General features: G+C 56.6%; 1 protein-coding gene across 1 annotated transcript in view; it reads left to right on the forward strand.

Annotated features, from left to right (window-relative positions):
* Positions 1-24,258, forward strand: part of LOC101408306 (maestro heat-like repeat family member 5) — a 67,952-nt gene that overhangs the window by 32,045 nt on the left and 11,649 nt on the right. Inside the window, exons 14-21 of the mRNA XM_087447101.1 lie at positions 157-252; positions 1,738-1,911; positions 3,107-3,242; positions 3,532-3,704; positions 7,307-7,456; positions 8,372-8,526; positions 17,197-17,356; positions 18,895-19,103. Of these exons, the coding sequence (XP_087303227.1) occupies positions 157-252; positions 1,738-1,911; positions 3,107-3,242; positions 3,532-3,704; positions 7,307-7,456; positions 8,372-8,526; positions 17,197-17,356; positions 18,895-19,103 (1,253 nt within the window). The remainder of the gene's footprint in view (positions 1-156; positions 253-1,737; positions 1,912-3,106; positions 3,243-3,531; positions 3,705-7,306; positions 7,457-8,371; positions 8,527-17,196; positions 17,357-18,894; positions 19,104-24,258) is intronic.

Consider the following 24,258-nt stretch of genomic DNA (forward strand, 5'->3'; position numbering starts at 1 on the left):
GGGGTCCCTTCCTGAGCCTGGTGTGGGCTCGCTGGTGTGCAGCCCGGCCTGGGGAGTCTGCAGGAGGTGGCACGACCAGCACCGAGAGGCCAGTGCGCTCAGGCCCCGCCGCAGCCTCAGCCCTCCGTCCCACCGGGGCTCCTCATCCTTGCACAGACCCTCTACACGCAGACCTTGAAGGCACTGGACCAGATGCTGCAGAGCTTCATCACGCAGAACCCCGTGGCCGACGAGCTGTACTTCCTGCTGTCGGTGAGGACCAGTGGGGGCAGTGCTGGGGAGGGCACAGGCGGGGCAGGGGAGGGACGAAGGAGGATGTCGCAGAGGAGGTAGGGCCCGAACTGGGATGGGAGTGGTCCAAGAACATGAAGGCTTAAGGACTGTCCATCTTTGGCGATCACATTGGTTTGGGACAACTCGGGGGGCGGGGGGCAGCAGGTGCAGCCTGGTGGTAAGTGGACCTTGAATGCCACACTATAGGGAGCTGGTGAGGAAGCGGGCCATGGCCCTGGCCGAGACCTGCCCTCCCTACCCCCAGAGAACTTCCCCTGCAGCAGTGTCCCCAGCCGTAAAGGGGTCTCACGAGCCCACCACCCCACTCACCCACTGCCCTTTGGGGGTCCCGCCTTGACAAGACGGAGACTAGTCAACAGGCAGGGACAGTCCAGGGGCAGGGGACAGCCGAGAGCAGGGATGCTGGCTCTGCTGGGAGGGTCGGAGGTCAGGGCCAGTGGGACTCAGCTGAATGAGGACTAAGGAGGTGGTGGGAAGAGAAGGGAGGGGCCAGGCGGGGGCAGAGGGGAGCAGCGTGACGGAGCACAGTGTGCCAGAAGGGAGGAGGCTCTGATGGCTGGAGCGGGGGAGGGCGCCCAGGTGAGTGTGCAGTTGGGGTAGGGTGAGCGCAGGTCAGCAGGGACCAGGCCACATCAGGCTTAGGGGCCTCGTGGAGCGAGGGGAGCCTCTGGGGGGGGCTCCCGACCCGGGGTGCTGAGCTGGAAGGAAATGAGAGTGTGGCTGGGAGGAAATGCCTTATGCATTTTCACTGCACAGTAGCATGTCCCTCCCCTGGGGATGTTGGCGACAAACCACAGCAGTGCCAGGAGTAGCTGTGTCTGCCACCAGTGGAAGTCACCACTGTGTCATAGCACATCAGCGGGTCACAGGATCTCCAAACACCGCTTTTCAGAATCACTGGCTAATCCTATACCACCTTAACAAAGAGGCTCAAATTTGGCTTCACACTGTTTGACGTAACTGTTTCAGTATGCCTTCCTATCCCTTTGTAATTCTGTGCATTTATGCTGTGCGCTGAAAAGCACTGTTCTGGAAGAGGTGCATGGTGTGAAACAGGTTAAAAACCAGGAGCCGCAAAGGGCTTCGAGCAGGAGAGGTGTGTGGGCTACAAAGGAAGGAAATGACTCCTCCTCTGTGGCTGGCTGCCTGGGGCAGGGGGACCGGCAAGGCTGTGCGCAAGGACAGGGAAGGCTGGACGGGGGCGTCCTGGAAGCCGAGGGGGCAGAGCCTGGGACAAGAGGGCGGGGCCTCGTTGAGGGGACGGAGCCAGAGCCTCACTTCCAGGGCAGAGGCTTGCTGAGGGGGCGGAGCCTGAGCCTGGTGGGCGGGGCCTGAGCAGAAGGTGTGGCCTGGGCTGGGGTGGGCGGAGCCTGGGCGGAGCTGGGGTCCGGGGTTGCAGCAGCTCTCCCTGTCCGCGTCCCCCGTCCTCCCCGCCCCCCGCAGCACCTGTACGTCTGGCTGGCGTCGGAGAAGACGCACGAGCGGCAGCGGGCTGCGTACATTTTCGTGGCCCTCCTCAAATTCCTGAGCCGCAACCCCGACCTGTGGCGTTCAAGGCCCCCTGGGTCCCTGCCACCAGGACCGAGTGGATCCCTGAGTGCCCTGCCGCCCGGCCAGGTAATCCCCCTTTTTACACGCAAGGAAGCAGGCCAGGGTGGAGGTTGGGGACCCCTGCTCAAGGTCCCCGAGCTGGGCTCTGAACCCAGGTGCCCTGCCTGACCCCTGACCCAGGAAGCTGGGCTGTCATCCACGCACGTTGATCCTTGGGCAGGTCCTTCTGAGCCTTGAGCCTGTTTCTCAGCCATGAAATGGGAGGAAATGAGTCCTCCTCAGAGTGATAGAGTGGGAATCAGATGGGCGGGGGCGGTGAAAGGGCTGTAAAGTGTGCAGCCCTGCCCCAGACTAGGGCTAGCAGTTACTGCGTGGGGCAGCCAGCTTCCCACCTCCCGGCCCCTCCGCCCGTCACCAGGCCCATCGTTTCATGGTTCGCAGCTGGCAGTCTGTCACTGTGGCCCTGGAGTTGAAGGAACTTGAGCACATGTTCAGGCAGGGACTGGTTCTGTGCTTCAGCCAAAATCAGCACTAATTCCTCATGGAGACTTATGGGGAGACCAGGAGATCAGTTCGTCCCCGCCTGATGCCCGGCGGTGTGCCTTTCTCGTGAAGGCGGAGAGCCAGGAGTGGTGTTGGGCAGCAGGGAGTGTTCCGCGCAGGGAAAGCTCACTGCACAGGCTCCTCCAGCATTCCTGGGGTGAGGAGGACCCCTCTAGAGGGGCTCAGAGTGCCTTCAATGTACTCAAAATCAATTTCCACACCACAGGACGGGGCCTAGGGTGAGGCAAGTCAGACACTCGCCTCAGGGGTGACATGGATGGGGGCAGCAAAACACGCCACAATCATGAGTATTTTAGTGTGAGGCTTTAAACAATCAGCTCAGAACACTACGGCCTGTGCGCTGGCTGCCTGTGGTTGTAACCAAGTTTTGTTGGAACCAGGGTCAGTATCAGGGTGAGGAGAGAAAGGCGAAGTCATGGAAATGCAAGGTCGGATCCTGTCTTATTTACAAGTTTGACACTTTGCTCATCGTGGATTTTTGCATTCATTTTCATTTTTCTAAATATTACATTAAACTATTATTTCTCTTGATTTCTGAGCTCTTTGGCCACCTCTTCAATTTTGCGCAAACCGAAGTCCTGGCACGCAATTTGAGGGGTCCATTCTGACACTGACCGTGCTGGGCTAAGTGCACAGCAGGGTGGGGACCCCCGTGGTAGGTTCTGTTGTCAGTGGGTCCCCTGCACTCTCACCACAGCCAAAAGAGGACTTCACACGGATGGGGCAGCTGGTGGGCATGCTGGGGATTCTGTGCCAGGACCCAGACAGGGCCACGCAGAGTTCCAGCCTGGAAGGGCTGGGCCACCTCTACTGGCTCCTGATGCGCCAGAGAGGTGAGCCCCCTGGGCCACCATGGTGGACCCACTCCCACCCCAGCCATGGCCTCAGCCTAACCTGTGCCAGCACTCCTGAATCCACCTCCCCCAAATCTGCCCCCAAACCCACCTCTCACCTCAACCATAGCCCTGTAATGGCCTCACCTGACCCGCACACCCAAACTGGGGCACAGGTCTGATTCTGATTGCAATGAGCCCACCCTAACTCCTGCCTGCCTAGACCCCAAGTCCACCTTTTCCCTGCCCTCACCCCTGCCCAATCCCACCCCCGCCCACCCCTGGCAAGCAGAAGAGACTTCGCAGGTGGAAATGCAGGCCCCCGAGCAGCCTGCCCAGCCCAGTGCAGATGGAGCCCCCGTCTGCAGCAGTGGGGACCAGAAGGCCGCTCCTCCCAGCCCCCGGCGGATGGTGACCCCGAAGGACCACATCTCCGAGCTCGACAGCTCCCAAGTCATCAAGGTCAAAGGCTTAGAGTCGTGGGCAGGGCCGGGTGGGCGGGCATGGCCATGCTCTGCTCCCACCTGCACTGCCACCGCCCCTTCTGACAGGGCTCCAGCTGTTGGTGCGGGCTGGCTGGACTCAGGGGGTCAGTGCCTGGGCCGGGGTGTGAATATTAAAACCGAGGCCAGGATCTTGCCTGCATCTTTGGTGGTTAACTGCGAGCAATTGGAGAAGCCCCCCGCCCCTGGTCTGGGACAGGGGAGCTGAGGGAGGGGAAATTGGAGGGAGGGGGCTGGGGACAGATTCTGGGATCAGCAGCCCAGGCTTGAGTCCCGGCTCTGTCTCTCATGGCTGTGCAACCTTGGACAAGCCCCTTCTCCTCTCTGAGCCTCAGTCTTCCTCTGTAAAATGGGCAGAGTGGTGCCAATGAAGTCCTGGCTGCTGTGAGCCCCCAATAAATGGGGGCTCAGGGCCGTTCCAATAGCAGGTGTTCTCTGAGGCACCATGCGAGCTCCTTCCCTTTGAGTCTGGTTTTTGCAGGATGACCACTCTGCAGAAATATTCCCGCCTTCCTCATTTTCCCAGGGGCCTCTTTTAATCCTCTGAAAGCCAAACCCTCCTCCTTTGAAGGCATATCATGTCTCCCCTCTTGCGCTGTCATCTGGTCTACCTTGGCCAGATCCTCCCTGGTCAATGGCTTGGGGAATCTGGTAGTTCCCCAAGGTCCCTCTCGTCACCCCAGTGAAATCTCGTATCTTTGTGACAGTCCCTATCTGATGTTAATTGTGTGGTCCCCTGAAGACGAGCAAGGCTGAGGCGCAGGGTGTGGACTGGACGCTGGTGTTGGCTGCACAGGCCATGTTCCATGGAGCCTCATGTTCTGAGTGGCCAGTTCATGATGTCTCCAACATAGTGGCTTCGGCGTGGTGTCTTGCCCATTCTTGGTATTGAGCCCGTGGCTAATGAAGACCCCTGCTCTTGCTGTGCTTGTCAGTCTCTCGTTAGACCTTTAGCACTCCAGGCCAGAAGCGGGATCTTGCCAGGGCCCAGCACAGGGCCTGACGGCAGAGCCTGCCTTTAGTAAGCACCATTGAGTTGAAACAAATTGAACCAAATGATGACGTGGCAGCACATGACTCGTAAGTGCCCTGCTGGGTTTTGAACCCGGTCCTGGCTGACTCCAGATCTGTGCTCTCTGCAGCTGCAGCGAGCTGTCCGTGCTGAGGTTGATCAGAAGTTTAGTACAGAAAATCTAACACCCTAGGGCCAACACATCAATTGTCTGGTCCCAGATGGGAAAACTTGGCTTGGCTTCAGTTTATGCCAAAGAACTTGAGCTAGGGGCAGAGGCAAGGCAGGAAGGGAGGGCTCCGCTGGCCATCAGCTCAGTGGGGGCCAATGGTGAAGGGGCCCCAGAGCACTCAGGCCCTCAGGTGGACTAGGAGCATAGTGTCTAGGAGCTGGGAAGGGCAGTCTGCCCTAACCTGCGCTGACCCTGCACACAGGGAGTGGGCATTCGGCTCCGGCTCTCTGTGGACAAGAGACAGTGACAGACAGGAGCATAGAGAGAGGAGAGGATAGAATGGTCTGCTAATCAAGGGATGGTAGATCTGGGAAGGTTTGAGATGGAGAACAGACCTGGGTTCTGGTCCCAAGTCTGTCCTTGATTCCCCATGTGGTCTTGGATACACTACACCTTCATCGCCACCACCATCACCACCATCACCACCACCACCATCACTACCACCATCTCCACCACCATCACCATCACCACAATCACAATCATCACCACCATCACCATCACCATCATCACTATCACCATCATCGCCACCACCATCATCATCACCACCACCACTACAATCATCATCACCACCGCCATCACCACCATCACTACCATCACCACCACCACCATCACCATCACCACCATCACCATCACCGTCATCATCACCATCACCACCATCACCACCATCACCATCACCACCATTACCATCACCATCAGCATCATCACCATCACCACCACCACCACCACCATCTCTACCATCTCTGCCACCTCCTTTTCACATTTATTCATGCCCTGGGTTAAAGTAAGACATCTCGTAAGTATTTACCAATCCTGAGATTGTAGTATTCTGGGATTCTGAGAATCTAACCACCATTCCAAGTTGAATTTCTTCACGAATATTCTAAATACTAGAACTTGAACCAAAATTTAACATTTAGAAAACAATTTTAAATTTAATCTTCTAACAAATGTTCTAGCCACATTAACAATAGCCAAATATTCTTCTTAAAAAGTTGTGATAAACTACAAATAGTTCATTAAAATTATTTTAACATTCTAACAAACAACTAATAACCTACCATTCTCACAAACATTTTACCAGAATTTTAGAATAATAGGATTCTAATAAATATTCTAACATCTGTTATTCAACACTTATTTTTATATGTAATATACAAACATCCTAATAGACTTTCAGACATTTCAACAAATACCCTAACGTGCAAAGAAACGTTTTACCATCCTCAACCTCCTTGCAAACATTATAATATTCTCTCAGGCTTCCCAACTTTCAGTCCATCATCAGCATTCTATCTTCCTCTGATTATCAGATGTTCCACGTCAGGGCCTTCCGATAGAACTTTCTGGAAGGATGGAAGTGTCTATGTCTGCACTATTCAAGGTAGCCACTGGCCATGTGTGGCTATTGAGCACTTGAAATGTGACTAGTGCAACTGAGGAACTGAATTTAATTTTTACTTAAATAAATTAAAGTTTCATTAGTTATATGTGGCTGGTGGCTACCATATTGAGCAACGATGCTTTAAGTCTTTCTGGAAGGTTCTGCCTGGGCAGCCCCAAGCTGGCCCAGCACTCCCTCTCAGAGACATGGTCTGAGGCTGTGGAACAGGGATCCCACCCACCACCTTGCATTTCTGCTAGAGCCTCTTCATTACCCCAACGCTCATGGTCTGGTGTTGGAGGTGACACCCACCTCCCTGGACCATTAGAGCTGCTCCTGGGAGAATGTGGTCTGAGAGCAGAGTCAGGCTCCCAGGGAGGCCCTGCCATGGGACAGGAGCCCTGGGTTCCAGACCCAGCCTGGCCCCGCCCAGCCCCACCCTACAGCGTGGTGAGGGCCTGGGGGTTGGTCCAGGTAACCTTGAAGATCCGTGGAAGCTCTGAAGTTCAGTTGATCTTGATTAAAATGCTGGGGGCTGGCCTGGGGAGCACCCAGCTGGGCTGATGCTAGCAGACGAGAAAGCCTGTGAGGTGAAGACGGGCAGAGAGGGGAAGAGAGGAGGCTGGCCAGGTCACATGGGTCCTGGGACACACCCTGAGTGTGGAAGGGAGCCGTGATTCTGCCCTACAATGGGCATCGTGCCCTCCCTTCCTGCCCCCTGGGCTGTGGTTGACTCAGAGATCTGTGCAGGCGATCAAACTGCAAAATGGGGTACATGTGTTGGGGGAGCCAGAGGAGTGGGGCTCAGGAGTCTGGAAGTGCTCAGAGCCTGGGGGAGCTGGAGCAAAGGAGAGAGGGTAAGAGCAGAGGCAGGAGGTGGGCGCCTGGGCACAGGTGACCTGTGGTGACAGCTGCCCTCCACTCCCCCTGCTACAGAAGATCATGAAGTATCTCACGGTGGCAGAGCTGACTGACCTCATCTGGACGGCCATCGATGGCCTGGGCTCCACCAACCCCTCCTGCGTGCAGGCGGCCGCTGACATGCTGCTGGTCGCCATCCAGGAGCATGGGGCCAAGCTGGAGACCGTAAGGGCACTGGGGACCCCACTGAGGGCTGGCCAGGAGGGGGCAGGGGGCGGAGGGACACCCCAGCAGTCAGCACCCAGGGACTAGGGCCTTCCGGCCAAGGTAGTGTCCCTGAGCTTGGGCCTGATGGGGGAGACAGATCCCACCCTGCTAAGTCCCGCTGAATGAATGAATGAATGAATGAATGAGGGGATGGCTCAAGCAGGTGTCCTGGGGCGCTGGGTGGTGTTTGCAGGGTCAAGGGGCAGGCGTGCATTGATTGAGCAGCTGCTGCATGCCCTCATGTGGGAATGGAGGAGGGGAAGACACGGCCTGGCCCTCCGGGAGCTCTCAGTCTGACGGAGGGGACAGGCAAGGCACAGAGAAGGATGGACAGCATAGTGAACGGAAAGGCAAAGGGGTGCACCCCGGGGGTGGGGGGCCCCCGAGAGAGGAGAACGAGTGCCAGGTCCTGCAGGCCTGGAAGCCTTGGGTGGGCAATGCTGGAGCTGGGGTTCATGGATGACAGTGGAGGGAGGAGGGTTTCCGGGCACACGGAAAGTGGGGTGTTAGGAGATGGCGAGGCGGGTGTGTCTGAACCTTCCAATGACTGGGCACCGTTTGGACAGAGTTGGAAGACCCAAATGCCAACCCAAATGCAAATGCAAAAACCCAAAACCCAATGCAAAAAGTAGTGGTACCTGTCTCTCTCAGACTGGGACTCCCTTTCTAACCAGGCATCCAGGACAGGGAAGTGCCTCCCCCCTCAGACTTCCCTGGGCAGGGCTGTGCCTCCCCCCTCGGGAGAGGACCATATCTGAAGGGGCTCCAAGCTCACCGGGGCAGGACCCTGCTCCCCCTTTAGGCTCACCAGGGCAGGGCCTGGCCTCCCCCGTCAGACTAGCCCTCTCCCCCATACTCTGTCTCCCTGCACAGGTTGCCAGCCTGAGCCGGGCCATCCACCTGCAGCTCTACTCTATCCGCATTTCCCAAGCCAAGGAAAATGCCCTGCGCGCCATCACCCTGCTGGCCCAGAACCACACTCCCGAGCTGGTGGCTGCTTTCCTGGACTTCTCCATCCCCCTGGACAGGTGCCCAGCCCACCTTCCCTCACTGCCCCACTGCCCACCCTCCCCCCTCCCCCAGGCAGGGGGCCCTCCTGCCTGCCCCCTCACAGCCCACAGGGAGACCCCCCACGGGGCTGGGGGCAGGGAGAAAGCCCACATACTTGTTCATTTATGGTGCACCTCCTGGGGCCGGCTCTGGGGAGGCACGCTCACCGTTCATTCTATCGTGTTCCACATAAAACACCCCTGCCCCAGGCTCAACCACCCATCACCTGATGGGGGGGTGGGGGCAGGACCCCAGCCAACACCAAAGCCTCGCCATCCTTCCTGCTTCTCGACTCCCCTTTCTGCACCCCCAGCGGCCACCACAGCCATCTCTAGGGGGGCTGGCTTTCTCCCACAGCCCCCAGACCCCTGAGCATTTAGGTGGTCCTTTTCCTCCCTAAAATCCCAGCTCTGAGTCCCAGGTCTTCAGTCTGCGTCACCTGCTATCCATCCACCTCGTGCCTGCCCTGGGTCACCCCTGGGACCCTGAGGATGTAGATGCTGGTCACAAGCACCCTGTGGCTCACTCACCCTGTCTCGATCTTGGGGATTCACTATCTTCCCCTCACCCTGACTTCTCAGTGCCTGGATGTCCTCTCTCCCAGCTATCCCGTCCTCCGTCCTCCCTCAGCCCTCCTCTCCCAGTGTCCTCCCCTCTGCTTGGTCATATCCAGTTCCATGCGTCTCTCCCCCACCTCCGACCACCTCCCACCGTTACAGCTCGCTCTCTCTGATGCCCCAAGGAGCCTCTGCTCTCCAGGACCTCCAGGTTCACTGCCCTGCCCACCTTCTCACTGTCCCTCACCTCTCCTCATCTCCCTTCTTACCAGGGTAGATTCCATCTCCCAGTGTTACAGTCACTCCCTAAACACACCTCAAGTCCCTTGTCCCCTCTGTCACACTTAGCTGGCAAAACCCAACTGTGGTTAAACCTGGCTCCACCCACTTCACATCTGCACCTGTGCAGCCAAAGGCAGGAAAAAGCGCACCACCACGCGCCTCCAGTGGGCCCTCAGCTGCACTTCCCCACCCCCTCCCCTCCGCCCCCAGCACCTCCGCCCACCCCTCACGCTCAGCTGCCCACCTAGCTTCCATTCCACTGAAAAGTCAGAAGCCACCAGGAGGGGTTCCCACAAGCTGCCAGCACCCAAGGCCTGTTTCCAGAAAGATTTCTGATTTCCATTTGGAAGGGCCTTTTTTGTTGTTGTTAGTCATTTCTAGTTTTATTGCATTGTGATCAAAGAATGTTGTCTGTAACATTTGTGCTTTATGGGATTTACTGCTCTTTCCAACAATTTTTGTGAATGTTCTACGGACACTTGAGAAGAAGGTGTATTTTCTGTCATCAGTGGTAGGGCTTGATATATATGCACAAGATTTACCTGACTGATCGTGCTGTTGAGGTCTGCACATCCTTACTTAATCTGTGTCCATTTCATCTGTCTTGTGCTGAGACGGGTGTGTTCAAGTCTCCTCCTATTAATGGGTTTCTGTCTATGTATCCTTCCATCTCCTCTAGTTTTTACTTCAGAAAGGTGGTTGCCATGTTATCTGGTGCATTCATATTCATAAGGGTCATATCTTCTTTATGAACTGTGACTTTTCCCCTTAAAAAGTGTCCTGCCTTGTCACGTTTAGTGCTCTGAGGGCCCGAATTCCACGTTGTCTGTTGTTGGGATCACTGCCTCTGCTTTCTTATTCTTTCCCATTTTCCCAGTATGCATTCATCATTCCTTTTATTTTAACTTTTTGGAATCCATTGTTTTAGGTGTCATCTTATTTACAGCATACAGTTTGGTCTTGATTTGTGATCCAAACTGAAAATCTTTTTCTTTTAATAAGTGAGTTAAGTCCATTCACATTAATTGATATGACTGATATTTTGAGTCTCGGCTCTGTTATAATATTTTGTAATTGTGTGTATTTTGTTATATTTGCTATGTTTCTTTTTCTATGAGATGTGTAGTCTTTGATCTTTAGGTTTTTTTTTTAATTTGGGAAGGGTTGTATTTTTGTTCTAGTTGTTACCTTTGTACTCCTCACCTATTTTAATGGCCTGAGTCCCTTGTTTCCTTATTTAACCTTTTAATATCTGGTTTATCCTTTTTTTTTTTTTTTTCGGTGAGGAAGATTCACCCTGAGCTAACATCTGTTACCAATATTCCTCTTTTTTTTGCTTGAGGAAGATTATCCCTGAGTTAACATCTTCCTCTATTTTGTATGTGCGTTGCTGCCACCACGTGGATGACAAGTGGTGTAGGTCCATGCCCGGGATCTGAACCCACAAACCCCAGGCCACCAAAGCAGAGTGCACTGAACTTAACCACTGCGCCATGGGGCTGGCCCCAAGGTTTATCCATTTTTATTGATGTCCTTTAACTCCCACCCCTTGCGCATATAATCATCAGTGAGATTATTCTATCTTCTTCTTTCTGTCTCCCTTCTCCTATGTTTTCAGTTGCACATTTCTACTTTGTGCAAGTTTCCACTCTAGTGGTCCCCCCTCACTCCACATTTGTTTTCAGTGTGTACACACACTCACCATCACTCCCTTTGCCAGAATTTTCTAGTCATCTCTTAGCTTGATGAAGCTCATCCTCTGATAGATTTCTCAACAAAGGTTCATGGCTTCAGAACCCCTAGGTACCTTTATGTTGAAACTTGTTTACTTAGAGGACAGCTTGGCTGGATATAAAATTCTTGGTTCATACTTTCGTTTATTAAGTATTTTTTAAATGCTGCCCAGTTGTTACCTCACTTTGTTTTTGAAAAGTCTGATGACAATAATTTTTTTTTTTTTTTTTGCCTTTGTGAGTTATTTGATCTTTTTGCCTGGAGACCTTGGAGATTTTTTCTTTATCTTTGAAATTTAACAGTTTTACTAAGAAATGTCTCAGAATTGATTATTCTGTGTTAATCTTCCTAGGTACATGGTGGGTCCTTTGAATAAGTAGATTTGGGTCTGTTGTTGTTGTTTCTGGAAAGTTCTCTTGGTTATAGTTTTAAATATTAGTTCTGTTCCATTGTGTTTTTCTTCTTCACAGACTCCGTTAATTCACATGCTGTCCTCCGTATCCACTGCTTTCTCTCTAATCCTTCTTACTTCCTTCTTAAATTTACTTTCATTTTCTTGATGGTTTTTCTTCTTTTCCTCAATGTCCCCTACCAGATTTTCATTTGAGTCTTATCTCTTTGGGGCACCTTGTACTTTTTTTCACTTCTGAGCTAATTTTGTCATTTTTTTTCCATCTCTTCCTTGAATTCAGTCAACTCTCTTTTCATTTCTTGTTGAGGCTTTTTTCTTTTTGTCCTTTTGAATTTATAATTCAAGGTGGCTTTCATATCTTTAAATGCTTGCTTGAGTATATTTAACTGCATTTGGAGCGTTGTCTTACAGTTTTTTCTGCATCACGATTGTTTTTCAGAGGAGGAGTTTCCTCATTTGACGTGTTGATTTTTGTTCTCTGATTTCTTTGCAATAACTCTATGTGTCTGTTAATTTTGTACCTGTTCCTATGAAACACTATTGAAGTGATTTATAGGATTTCAAGTTCAATGGCACCCTCTTCTGCCAGGACAGGAAAGCCCAGATAACGTAGCGGATTTTTTCGTTTGGGTAGTAGACGAAAGGGTCAAGTATCCTCCAGTTTTGGGGTCTCTTTTCTCTTGCAGGACCCTAAATTTCTCCCTTTCGCATCTTTCCCTCTCACCGCTCAGTTTCCAAAGGGTGCGTCTTTCTTTTGCCCTCTTCCTCTCCCCACAGCTGCCCTTCAGACTGGGCATACTTTTCAGTCCCTCTCCTGTGCTCAGTGCCCTGGTCTACTTGGACTCTTTTTTTTTCCCCTTTTTCCAAATTTTCAGACTTAGGATGGACTTTGTCTTCCTGAAGGTGATGTGGATCAGCTTTGAGCCCCGTAGCTGGCTGCTGTCTCCTCTCTTCTCCACAGTTTCTGTCCTTCTGCCTTTTCTGCCACGAAGCCTCTGGGGGAGCAGGGGTGGGTGGGATGTAAGAGATTGCAGGCTGGGACTGGCATTCTTCTGTTTTGCTTACAGTAATTTTGAAGTTTGAGTATTCTCTGGGGTCCTGTTTTTGTGTGGTTTTACTTTTCTCTTCTTCTTGCTCTGTGTTGTTTTCAGGGAACTTTTGAGAGATGGGACCAGGGCAGCCACCATTGTCTTCAGCTGCCCAGAAGTCTGTAGTTCAGTTTTATCTGTTTTGGAATTTATGTCTTGTTTCCTCAGTTCTAAGAAGCACATTTTTCTCATGTAACATGTCTGAAATGGGAGTGCATTATACATGGATGGTGCTTACACCTGGGTTTAGGTGGGCTTCTCAGTCACATGGGGACACTGTCAGCCTGAGGACACTTCAGATTTAAAGTCTCCGCTTAAGGATGTTTTGGCCACACAGGTGGTGTGAATTCAGACCCCAGACAGGTTTTGTGGTTCAAATTCTCAGGAGAACCCCGCTCCTTGCACCCAGGGCTGATTGAGGCACACAGGTCTCCCCGCTGTTTCCTTCTGCAGGGCAGGTGTTATGTTGTTTTATCACATTTACACTGAACATGCCGCCCTTGGGGGCCCAGCTCTAGGATGGGATCTCCTACTGGACTCCTGTTGTGCTCATTTTTCTTCTGTAGAAGTACATGAAGGAATAGTGGTGTGTCCTAACCGTAGACACAGAACTGTGCAATATGTACTCTTCCAATATCCTTTTGTTATCTGGCTTTTTTCCCTCAATCGTATGTGTTTAAGATTCATCCTAATATATTACATATGGTTGGAGTTGGTTCATTACTGTTGCTGTGTCATGTCCCAGCGTATGGATGCCAGTTATGCTTTTTACTACAGATGGACATTTGGGGGGTTTCCTCTTTGGTGCGATGATGAACGGTGCTGCTGTGAACGGCTTGTGTGCGCCCCGATGCACAGACGCACCCAGGCTCCACACTGCATCCAGGACAGACACGGCTGAAGTGTAAAGCTCTGCATAGATCCCAGTTCAATATACGATGCAAAGTGTTTTCCAAAATGCTCATACCCCTCACACTCCACCAGTAGGCTTTGTTTGTTTTTTCCTGTTCCTCCACCTCTTCTCCAGCGTTTCGCATCAACTTTTTAGCCAATCATCAAAAATTTTAGCCCATCTGGTATGTTTATCATATTGTGGTATTAATTTGCACTTTCCTGATTAAATCCTGGGGCTGAACATCTTTTCATGTGCTCTTTGGCCATTTGGGTGTCTTGGCGATACGCTGTTTGAGTATCCGACACATTTTTCTATTGGGTTGTCTGTCTTTTTCTCATCAATTTCTAGGCGTTCTTTATGGAATCCGCATACAAGCCCTCTGCTGATTATTATGTTACAAATACCTGTTTCTGCCTGCAGCTTGCCTTTTCTCTCCTTTAGTGTCTTTGACGAAAAGGAGTTCTGAGGTTAATCCCTCTCAGACGCTGTCTTATGAAAGTTCAAGCGTTTGCCTTTGGCCTTCAGGCCTCCAGCCCCCCTCCCTCAACCAGAAGTGATTTTCACGAGACGTGAGATCGGGCCCCAGTTTCACCTAACCATCCCAGCATCCTTGACTGAAAACCCCACCCCGTTCCTGCAGCCCGGACGCCCCCTTGCTCACGGTCCAGTGCCGTGTGCTGGGGCCCATCTCTGCTCGGCAGTCTCTGCTTGTCTGTCCCTGTGCCAGCGCCCAAGGTTCTAAGTCCCGTAACTTTGTCATAATTCTCCCGGTACAGAAAGTGCCCCCACTCCTTGCTCAAGACTGTCTTGGCTGTTCGTGGCCCTTTGCATTTCTACACAACTTTCAGAATCAGTTTACCACATTTTCTTGTTTTCTCTTTTCTCTCTTTCATCCTCCCCTACTACTTTTATTGGACTGGCCCTCAGCTGCCCCAGACTGGACTAGAGGCCATCCCTGGTGTGCCACACATCCATCGTTGCTCTGTGCACGGCCTGCTTTAATTTCTTACTTAGAGCAGTGGTTCTTGTAGTGATCCAGTACGCACCTGGGAAGCCATCATCTGTGCAAAAGCTAGGATCGGGTTGTGACCTACATCTAAGGACCCATCTCCCCCAGCCCCCATCTCCCCCAGGCCCCGTCATCTCCCCCAGCCCCCATCTCCCCCAGGCCCCGTCATCTCCCTCAGCCCCCATCTCCCCATCTCCCCAGCCCCCATCTCCCCCAGGCCCCGTCATCTCCCTCAGCCCCCATCTCCCCAGGCCCCGTCATCTCCCCCAGCCCCCATCTCCCCAGGCCCCGTCATCTCCCTCAGCCCCCATCTCCCCATCTCCCCCAGCCCCCATCTCCCCAGGCCCCGTCATCTCCCTCAGCCCCATCTCCCACATCTCCCCAGCCCCCATCTCCCCAGCCCCCATCTCCCTAGGCCCCGTCATCTCCCTCAGCCCCCATCTCCCCATCTCCCCAGCCCCATCTCCCCAGCCCCCATCTCCCCAGCCCCCATCTCCCCAGGCCCCTGTCATCTCCCTCAGCCCCGTCATCTCCCTCAGCCCCCATCTCCCCAGCCCCCATCTCCCCAGCTCCCACCTCCCCAGGCCCCGTCATCTCCCTCAGCCCCCATCTCCCCCATCTCCCCAGCCCCCATCTCCCCAGCCCCCATCTCCCCAGCCCCCATCTCCCCAGGCCCCGTCATCTCCCTCAGCCCCCATCATCTCCCCCAGCCTCCACCACCACCCTGGTCAGGACATCACAGCTCTCACTGAGGGTCCCTGGCCCATTTCTGTCACTGCCCTCCCAGCAGCCAGAGTAGCCTTAACAATGAGTCAGACCATATTACTCCTCTACTCCAACCCTTCTGGTGCCCCATCACATCCAAAGTCAAATCCAGAACCTTCACAGTGGCCAACAGGGTCGTGACGTGGCCCCACGGTCTCACTGTCCTCCTGTCCTTGCCCCCTCCCTCCGCCCGACCACGCTGGCCCTTCTTGCTGTCCCTTGGACTCATCAAGAATGCAGCTGTCTCAGAGCCGGAAGGTTCTCCCCACCCCAGGGCTGTGTGCTCCCCCCTTACACCTCAGGTCTCTGCTCGTGCCCCTTCTGAGCGAAGGGACCCAGCTGCCCTACTAAGAATTGACAACACCCTAGCTGTGCCCTCCCGCTGTCCCCCCCCCCCGACTTTTTACATGTAGCATCTGACATGCCCTTGTTTGCTGCCCGGGTCAGACCACAGGGGCTCACTCCCACGCAGTCAGGGACCTTCACCGGTTCTGTCACTGCAGGTCCCCTGGGACTTTGCCTGCACATGACAGTGCTCAGCACACACGTGCCGACTGAGTGACAGATGACCACAGGGGGTAAAATAGAAACCCTGGCCCTTTGGGCACCCTTGCTCCTGGAGACTCGTCTCACGTAAGCCTCTCCAGGCAGGCTTTGCCCCAGAGAGGTGAAGTGACTTGCCCAAGGTCACACAGTCAGCAGGGGGCAGAGCAGGGACTTGAGCCCAGGCCCTTCTGACTCCAAAGGCCTTACTCTTTCCAGGGGGGGCAGTGGCCACACTTTGGAATCTCCCAGAGTCCTCTGAGCTGTTGTGGCCCCCAGCCCCGGGGCAGATGGGACTGTGCTGGCTTCCCCAGGGCTCAAGGGCAGCCCCCCTTGGGTCTGTCTTAAAGCCAGGGGTGGGCTCATCCAGGCCCCCCACTATGGCTCTCCCAGCCCCCACCCCATTACTCCAGAGCCCCTCCTGTACTTCTAGCCCCTCCCACCCAGCACGCAGGCCCGAAGACCACCTACTGCAGAAAACAGGGCCATCATGGTCACCGACATCTTGGGAGCCCTGACACCCCCTGCCTCCCCCAGGTTTCACAGGGCCACGTCCTTGGACCAGGCAGAAAGGCCATAGGACCGGGCGGGCCTGGCCTCCCGTCCCAGCTCCCCAGCTCCCCGGCTAGAAGGCAGGGCCCTGGTCAGGGCACATCCTCTCCCTCCGCAGTCCTCAGTGTCCCCATCTGCAAAATGGGCACGAGGACACTGCACAGCTCTGCACATACCAGTGATGGCCCCTAACTTGACCCAGGTTGGGCCCGGGGAAGCTGGACCCCAGTAAACCCAGGCCTAGGAGGAAGCAGCCAGGCTTCCTCCTAGGAAAGTCAGGAAGTGACTTTATGGTGAGCCCTAAGGGCTGAGTGGGAGTAGGCCAGGTGAGGAGGAAGGCTCCAAGCACAGGGAATAATAGCACACGTGAGGGCCCAGAGGCAGGAGAGGAGGGAAGGCAGGCAGGGCTGGAGGTCAGAGGGCAGGGGTCAGAGGGTGACAGCTCTGAGCACCAGCTGGACTTGTCCTGCCAGTACTTGGGAGCCATTGAGGGTGACAGACAGTCAGAGTCTACAGCTGGGGTGGGAGGGGCCTGGAGGGGAGACCCAGAAAATGGGGAGATCCAGGAGCACAGATCAGGGCAGCTGGCGCCATCTCTGCCACGTGTCCCCCAGGCCACACTCTCCTCTGTCCAGCCCCCACCCTGAGAGCTCCTTCCACCCCTCGGCCTTCCGCCCTGCTAGGATCCAGCTTAGGACCCAGCCTGGCCTCCGCTCTAGGCACCTGAGGCCCTGGTCGTGGTGGTCCAGGCATGGCTGAGCCCGCAGGCCGGAGGTTCAGTGCTGCCCTCCCGGCCCCTCTCTGCCCACAGCCTCGCCTTGCAGCTGTGGAGGGCCCTGGGGGCCGAGCTGCCCGTGAGCCGCCTGGTGCTGGCCTTGCTAATGGCCTGGCTGCGGGAACGGCCCCTGCCCACCGGGGCCAGTGACGGCAGCTCCCAGCCCCAGGAGAAGAGCTACCTGCGCTCGCTGGCCGTGAGTCTCTGCACCACCCACTTCGACCCCGTCCCAGCTGCCACCAGGCCGGGGCTGACGTCATGTGTGCATTCAGTCAGATGTCGGGGCATCTGGGGCCCCCACTGTGTGCCAGCCCCTGGGGAGGGGGAGCCCCATATCCAGGAAGCCCAGCCCAGCCTGGAGGAGGGGGCCTCCGAGCCACCTGGGGTGGGGGGCTGACAGCACAGGCCCGGGGCCCAAGCCCAGCTCCCCACTTCCTGCTTGAGCAGCCCGTCTCCCCTCGGTGAAGTGTGACAGTCACAGTCCTGAGGGCCAGTGAGGGCACTCAGTCGCATGGTGTGTACCCAGGACTCAGGACTCGCTGCGTGGTTGGCTCCCAGCACAGGGGCTTTGCAGGCGGGGTTCAGGCAGGGAGGAAGGGGGTGAGGCCCCACACGCATCCTTCAGTTCTGGGGGCTGTAGATTCTGGGGGAATCTTACAGGCTGCCTCCTGCAGCCCCCACCCTCCTGTAGGAATTCATCCCCCACCCCTCAGCTTTCCCCACAAGCCCAGGCCCTGCTTGCACCGCCCCAGGAGCAGGAAGCTCACTTCCTAACACAGCTAACCCTGTCCTCCTTGGCTGGGCTCTGATGGGGGCGCAGCTGGGCCCGACCCTGGTTTTGTCCAGGCTGAGGTCACCTCCCACCTAAAAGCCCCCTGAGCAGCGGTCCGGAGCACGCAGCCTCCCCTCCCCACCCAGAGCCCCCTAGACAAGCTGCTGCCTGCAGCAGAGCTGTGACGGCTGAACGTGGTGGCAGAAGGGATGTCCCACCCTCTCTTCTGGCCTGGCCCTCCGTCGGCCCTTCTCCTCGATGTCCCCCAGCCCCAGGCTGATGCCGGCCTTCTTGTTGGAGACCGCACAGCAGCATGGGGTCAGCAGGGTGGCCTTCCCTGCACCGCACCGTGCCCCCAGCCCCTGCCCTCCCCTTGTCATCACAGATCAGTGCTGGCCACCCCACCCCCCTAGAACATGCTGGACCAAATGCCCCTTGAGGCACAGGAGGCCCCAGGGCTGCTGCCTGGTAGCTCTGCCTTCCAGGGCCATTGTTCTCCCAACATTCATTCGTCAGGCACCTGCCGTGTGCCAGGCTCTGTGCTGAGGATGCTGCGGGGAGCACAGACCCGCACGGCTGGCCATCAGGGCTACAGAGCAGACGGGCCAGACATGAGGCAGATGGTCGCCTGCTCAGCAGTGACTGAGCGCAAGGGCTCCAGAGAGACAGCAGAGCGGGAACAAGCGGGGTCGGGGACGCGTCCCTGGGGCATGGAGGGGTGGGGGGCACCCGCCTGGCCTGCGAGCAGCAGGGAGAGGGAGACAGGTGGAGGGTCCAGAGAGAGAGGGCACGGGGGGAGGGCCAGGGCCCCGCAGGAGGGACATACCGGAGAGTCTTGGTCCCGGAGGGTGTGAGCGGGCGGGGAGAGGCGCGGTTGGACGTGGGTTTTGTCGGAGGGTGGATCAGAAGGCCGGGCCCCCAGGCCCCAGGCCGGAGCTTCAGCGGCCCCTGCTGCCCCCCAGGCCATGAACACGCTGCACAAGCTGCAGCTTGCCCGGGAGTTCAGGAGGGCCGTGCAGGAGGCCTACCCCGCGCTCCTGCTGGCCCTGCTCACCCAGATGCACTACGTCCTGGAGCTGCAGCTGCCGGCGGGGCCCCCGCCCGGCCAGGAGGCCCAGGAGGCCCAGGAGGCCCAGGAGGCCCAGGAGGTGGCGGCGCCCAGCCCCCAGAGGTAAGACCAGGCCCACAGGAACCGGGGGCAGAGCCGCCCTGGCTCTGGGGCTTCCTGGGGCTGAGTGAGGAGGTGCCGCCACCTGCAGCTTAAAGCGATAGTTGCTTCTCTCAAAGGTCCAGAGGCGGCAAGTCTGAGATCAAGGTGTCAGCAGGGCTGTGCTCCCTCCGAACCCTGTACGGAGTGGTCCTTCCTGCCTCCTCCAGCTTCGGGGTCTCCCAGCATCCCTCGTGCCCCCTGGCTTGTGGACGCACGGCTCCCGTCCCCGCCTCCGTCTTCCCGTGGTCTTCTCCCCGTGTGTCTCTGTCTAAATTCCCCTCTCCTTACAAGGACCCCCGTCACGATGGATTAGGGCCGCCCTAATGACCTCGTCTCAGCTTGATTCCTTCTGCAAAGACCCTGTTTCCAAATAAGGTCACATCCACAGGTACCAGGGGGTAAGACTTCAACATCGCTTTTGGGGGACACAATTCAGCCCCAACAGACGTGATTGCAAACACCGGCCGTGGCCAGGGCAGCAGTCGGCGTGAGGCTCAGGGCAGGCTGCGTCCCGTTCAGTTGTCACCCGAGGGTGCTCGGCGGCGGAGGCACTGGGTAACTGCCGGCATAGGGGACTCCGTGGGGCAGCACTTGCCGTCTGCCCACACAGCGTGCGCACCGCCCCTGACTGTGCTCCTTGCAGGGATTCTGTGAGACGAATGTGCCTTCCCTGTTTGACAGATGCGGGAACTGAGGCTCAGAGAGGGTCAGAGGCTTCCCCTGAGCCACACAGCACGTCCCTGCGTTGCTGAGCTAGAGCGCCCAGAACGGCAGGGGCGGGCGTGGGCCTGGCCGGCGCTCAGCCCCTGGAGGCGGACGCCCTTCCGGCTCCCCTGGTGCGTTTTGCTGGTACCCCAAGTATTTTTGCACTGATATCATGGATGGCCGCCCGCCCCCCCTTGGCCTGCTACAGTGCAGGCTGGCGGCCTTGTCTCCCCTCTGCTGTGTTTTGAGAAATCCAATAAGCGAGTCTTTAAAAGCCGCTGGGCCGACTCCTTCCATCTGTTTGTATTCTGATGCGCTTCCTGCAACTTGTCAGTTTTAACAGTTCTCCCCGAGGGCGTCACTTCTTCTCCTATTGCCTCTGAATTCGAATGTACGTAAAGCTCCTTTTCTAGTCAGATCAACCATGCAAAACGCATGAATCTTCCCTAATAAGCTAGTAAAACGTTCTCCTCCCAGAACGTGGGAGGGTTAGGAGAGAGCTGCCGCTAGCCGTCTCCTGCCTCGGCTCCCCGCCCCTGCCGGCCACCCGCGCTCTCCTGCTCCCACCTGCCCCCCTCGCTGCCCTCCAGCCGCAGCCCAGATCCTATTAAAACCTGTCAAGTTGCCTCGAGCCTGTGCAAAACCCTCCTGCCGCCACCCCATTTAACTCAGAAAGAGCTGGATCCTTGCAGGGGTCCACAGGCCCTCCTCCATCTGGCTCCTGTCACCTCTGGGACAGGCCTTTCCTGCTGCTCCCCACTCACAACCCCTGCTCCAGCCTCAGCGTCTGCCCACTCTTCTTCAAACCCAGCACGCTGCTGCCTCAGGGCCTTTGCACTTGCTGCTCTCTTCCTGGACTGATCATGCCCCAGGTATCCTCACCTCCTGCAGGTCTCCTCAACCACCCTCTCCAAAATAGCGGCCCCACCGCCTCCCTGCTGTGTTCTCCCACAGCGCCACCACCATCTAAGATCTGGAATCTGCGCCCCGTAGAATGGAAACTTGCGGAGAGCAAGACTGTTTCTCTGTCTCACTCAGGGCTCCCCCAGAGAGCAAGCACGTCTGTTTGTCTCGCTCAGGGCTCCCCAAGAGAGCAGAGGTGCTGTCCATCTCACTGGGGCCCCTGGGTCGCTTTCTGCCCAGTCCCGATGGATGGAGATGGTCCAGCAGCTTCAGCCCTCTCCGTCTCCACTTCCAAGGCCTCTGGCCTCTCTCTGGGTGGGTCCTCCCCTGGAGGGGGAGGTAGCCCCAGCAGCCATGCTGTCACTCTGGCATAGCCCATTGGCTCTGATTGGCCCGGCTTAGGTCACATGCCCACGCCTGAACCAATCACCTGGGCCACAGGGGCGCGTGGGGCTCTGATTGGCCAGGCCTGGCTCCCAGCTGTCCCGTGAAGCTGGGATGGGAGCCAGCCCTCCTTCCCCAGGGGTAGACCGTGATGCTGGTGCAACCCCAGAGGGGCCCAGGCGAGGGGCAGGCCAGCCCGTGGTGATGGTGGCGAATGGTTGGGGACGGTGGGGAGTTGGCAGCCACTCCCAGGGCCTCAGAGGGCATTGTCACCCAGGATCACTGTGGTCCAGGATCTGATGCCAGGCAGATTGGTATCGTCAAGGGCACAGGGGACTGAGGAAGGGATGTGGGCACACACTGCTGAGAGGCCCACGGTCTTGTGGTTGCCCTCAGCAATGGGGGACACTGGGTGGCAGCTGGGTGAGCCTTGAGTCGGGGTCAGACTAGTCCTGGACCTCTGAGGTTTTTCATATCCAGCTAAGCTGGGCTGGGCCCTGGGGCCAGCAGGCGGGGCTGTTGGGCATTGCACTCTTCCCCCAGCAGGACTGCAAGGAGCCCTGCCTGCAGGACCACCCCTTTCCTTTGCATGTCTGAGGAACAACGCTCCTCTCTTTAGAGACGTTGGCTGCTGTGGTCAGTTCTCAGAGCCGGTCCTCTTCCAGTCAATGTCTGTCCTGCCCCATGAAGGACTTCTCATTTCTCTCATTTCATCCATTATGGATTGACTCTCTTGAATTCTCATGGGGCCTCTGACTTCTCTTTATTTCAATGACACTCCCTTGGACCACTTATGAGTGTAACCTGGCACATTTCCCTCTCAGCCCTAGCTGCCAGGGCGCTCATATCTAAAGTTAGTGCTCAGTGCCCCCCACTGTGGTGTGTGGTGCTTCTGTTTTGTTTCTCACCTCCTTCTGATTAGTTCTCTGTTAAACTTGAAGCTTTAAATTTAAAGCTTTTTTATTTAAAATACTGTTTAAGATCCTGGTTTTTGGCAGTAGACAAGGAACAAATAAGTAATTCATAATGAAATGCAGTTTGGAGCCTGCACCTGAGATCTGAGAGCTCGTTCTGCCCTCCCCTGTGAGCACTCTGAGCTGGTCTCTCCATCTCACGGTCTTGGTTTCTTCGTCTGTGCGCTGGGATTGGTCTCTCTTCAGGGGTTGTGGGGGTCAGGCATGGCCAAGACTGGGCAGCTCCTGTTCTAGACCCTGGACAAGTGGCTGACACTCCGGGCCTTGGTTCCCATCCAAGGTGAAGGGTTTGCCGTCATCACCCCAGCCCGAGCATCTTCTCATCGCTCTGCCCAGTGGGGCGTCGTGGTCTCGGGGGCCCAGGGGCCTCCTGACCCCTGGGACCTGCAGGGGGTGACTCCCCAGGGAGCTGAGCAGGGATTCCTGAGCAGGGAGGGGCTGAGGGGGCATGGTGCTCTGTCCCAGCCTGTCCTCTTGCCGCCCTGGAGCCCCCCCGCCACTGCCCTGCTTGGACCTGCCTCCTTTCCTGGCCGACCCCAGCCCCCAGCCCCCGGCCTCAGCCTCACTCTCCCCTCCGCTCCCTGCTCCCCGCAGCTCTGGGTGGAAAGGAGGAGAGAGAGGAGTAACGGGCTGTTGGTCATTCAGTCAGTATTTGTGAAGTGCACGATGTGCCCCACTCTCATTAATATTAATAAATATTCACGGCGCCTGCTATGTCCCAGACCACGCTCATCACGAGAGGTTTATCCCTGCGCTCTGGAGCTCACAGCCCCATGGAAATGCAGACGGGGTCAAGTAACAGCCTGGTGACGGTGACACACCCAGAAAGTGCCTGAAGGAGAGTCACGGCCTCTGCAGAGGATGACAGAGGCAGGGGGTGAGGGGGGCACACCTGAATGATGGGTCAGAGCTCACCAGGTGGGGGCAGGGAGGGCAGAGATCCTTCCAGTGTGGGGATCCAAGATGGGAAGAGACAAAGATAGGAAGAAACAAGGAAGCCTCGAGGTCAGCCTCCACCCCCTGAGCAGTGGGGAGCCATGGCAGGCTCTGTGCAGAGGGCGTGGCGGGATCCAGTTGGCACCGCAGAGAGGTGGCCAGAGTGGGCGACCTATAGAGACGAGGGAGACGCAGCGCCCACCTTCTGCAGCTCACATCTGCGGGGGGACTCCTGGGAGGGCCTTTCCACTCCAAGTCAAAGAGAAGAGGACTGCACCTCACGTCCTCGCCGCTTTACCGGGGATAACCGGGGTCCATGCCCAGGGCATTGGGCGGGCTACATGAGCCAATGCACAGGTGGCCCCAGCTCGGGTGGCACCGCCGACTCTCCACACGCCACGTCCTCCCCTCCTCCGTGGTCTCATCCTCACATTCCCACTGCCTGGGCACCGCCGGGTGTGAGGCTGCAGGAGGGCACGACCTCGGGCCACAGGGAGGAGGGAGGACCGTCCTGCACGGCCGGGCTCGGACTGAAGGGCTCCGTCTTCAGTCGGCCTCGGGACTGCATTGCCGGGGTGCTTGGCTGGGGGGCCTTCATGTTTCAGGGCTCCACAGGGTTGTGATTCGCCCCGGCATGGACAGGGAGTCCTGAGAACGTCCGAATCAGCTGATCGCCTCTGTCTGGCAGCGCTGGTGTGGCTGCAGGGACAAGGCAGTCATGAGAGACGATGCCCAAGGTGGCCCAGGACCAGAAGTTCCTGAGAATCGTCACAGAAGGGACAAAATGCTGCTCTGCCCCAAAGTCTTCTTCTCCTGAAACCGTGTCACTCTGTGGCTGCAACTAGTGACCTGGAAAACGCGGCCTTGTTTTAGTAGCACAGTGTGGGGCGAGATGACAAGCCAGCTGGCATTTGTGTTGGTGCCACGGGGACTTGCACGGAGTGCGTTTCATCCTCTGACACTTGGTTCTGCAGACCTGCTCAGAACCGTGCCTGGTCCGAGCCGGCAGCCTCGTTCCGGGGGCTTGCTCACTCACAGAGGGTGATGTGACCAGGCGCAGGGTGGCCGCATGGGGAGCCAGGCCCCGGGCAGGCCGCCTTGCTTCCTGTGGCCTGCGTTCCAGGCCCCCTGCCTGTGTCCTGCCTCAGCGCCTGGGGCCGCAACATCGCTGTGCAGGTTTGGAGCTGGGGGCCTGGTTGGCCTCCACTTCTGCT

The sequence above is a fragment of the Ceratotherium simum genome, chromosome 23 (genome assembly GCF_057802395.1).
Source record: "Ceratotherium simum simum isolate JZ-2026a chromosome 23, ASM5780239v1, whole genome shotgun sequence".
Lineage (NCBI taxonomy): Eukaryota > Metazoa > Chordata > Mammalia > Perissodactyla > Rhinocerotidae > Ceratotherium > Ceratotherium simum.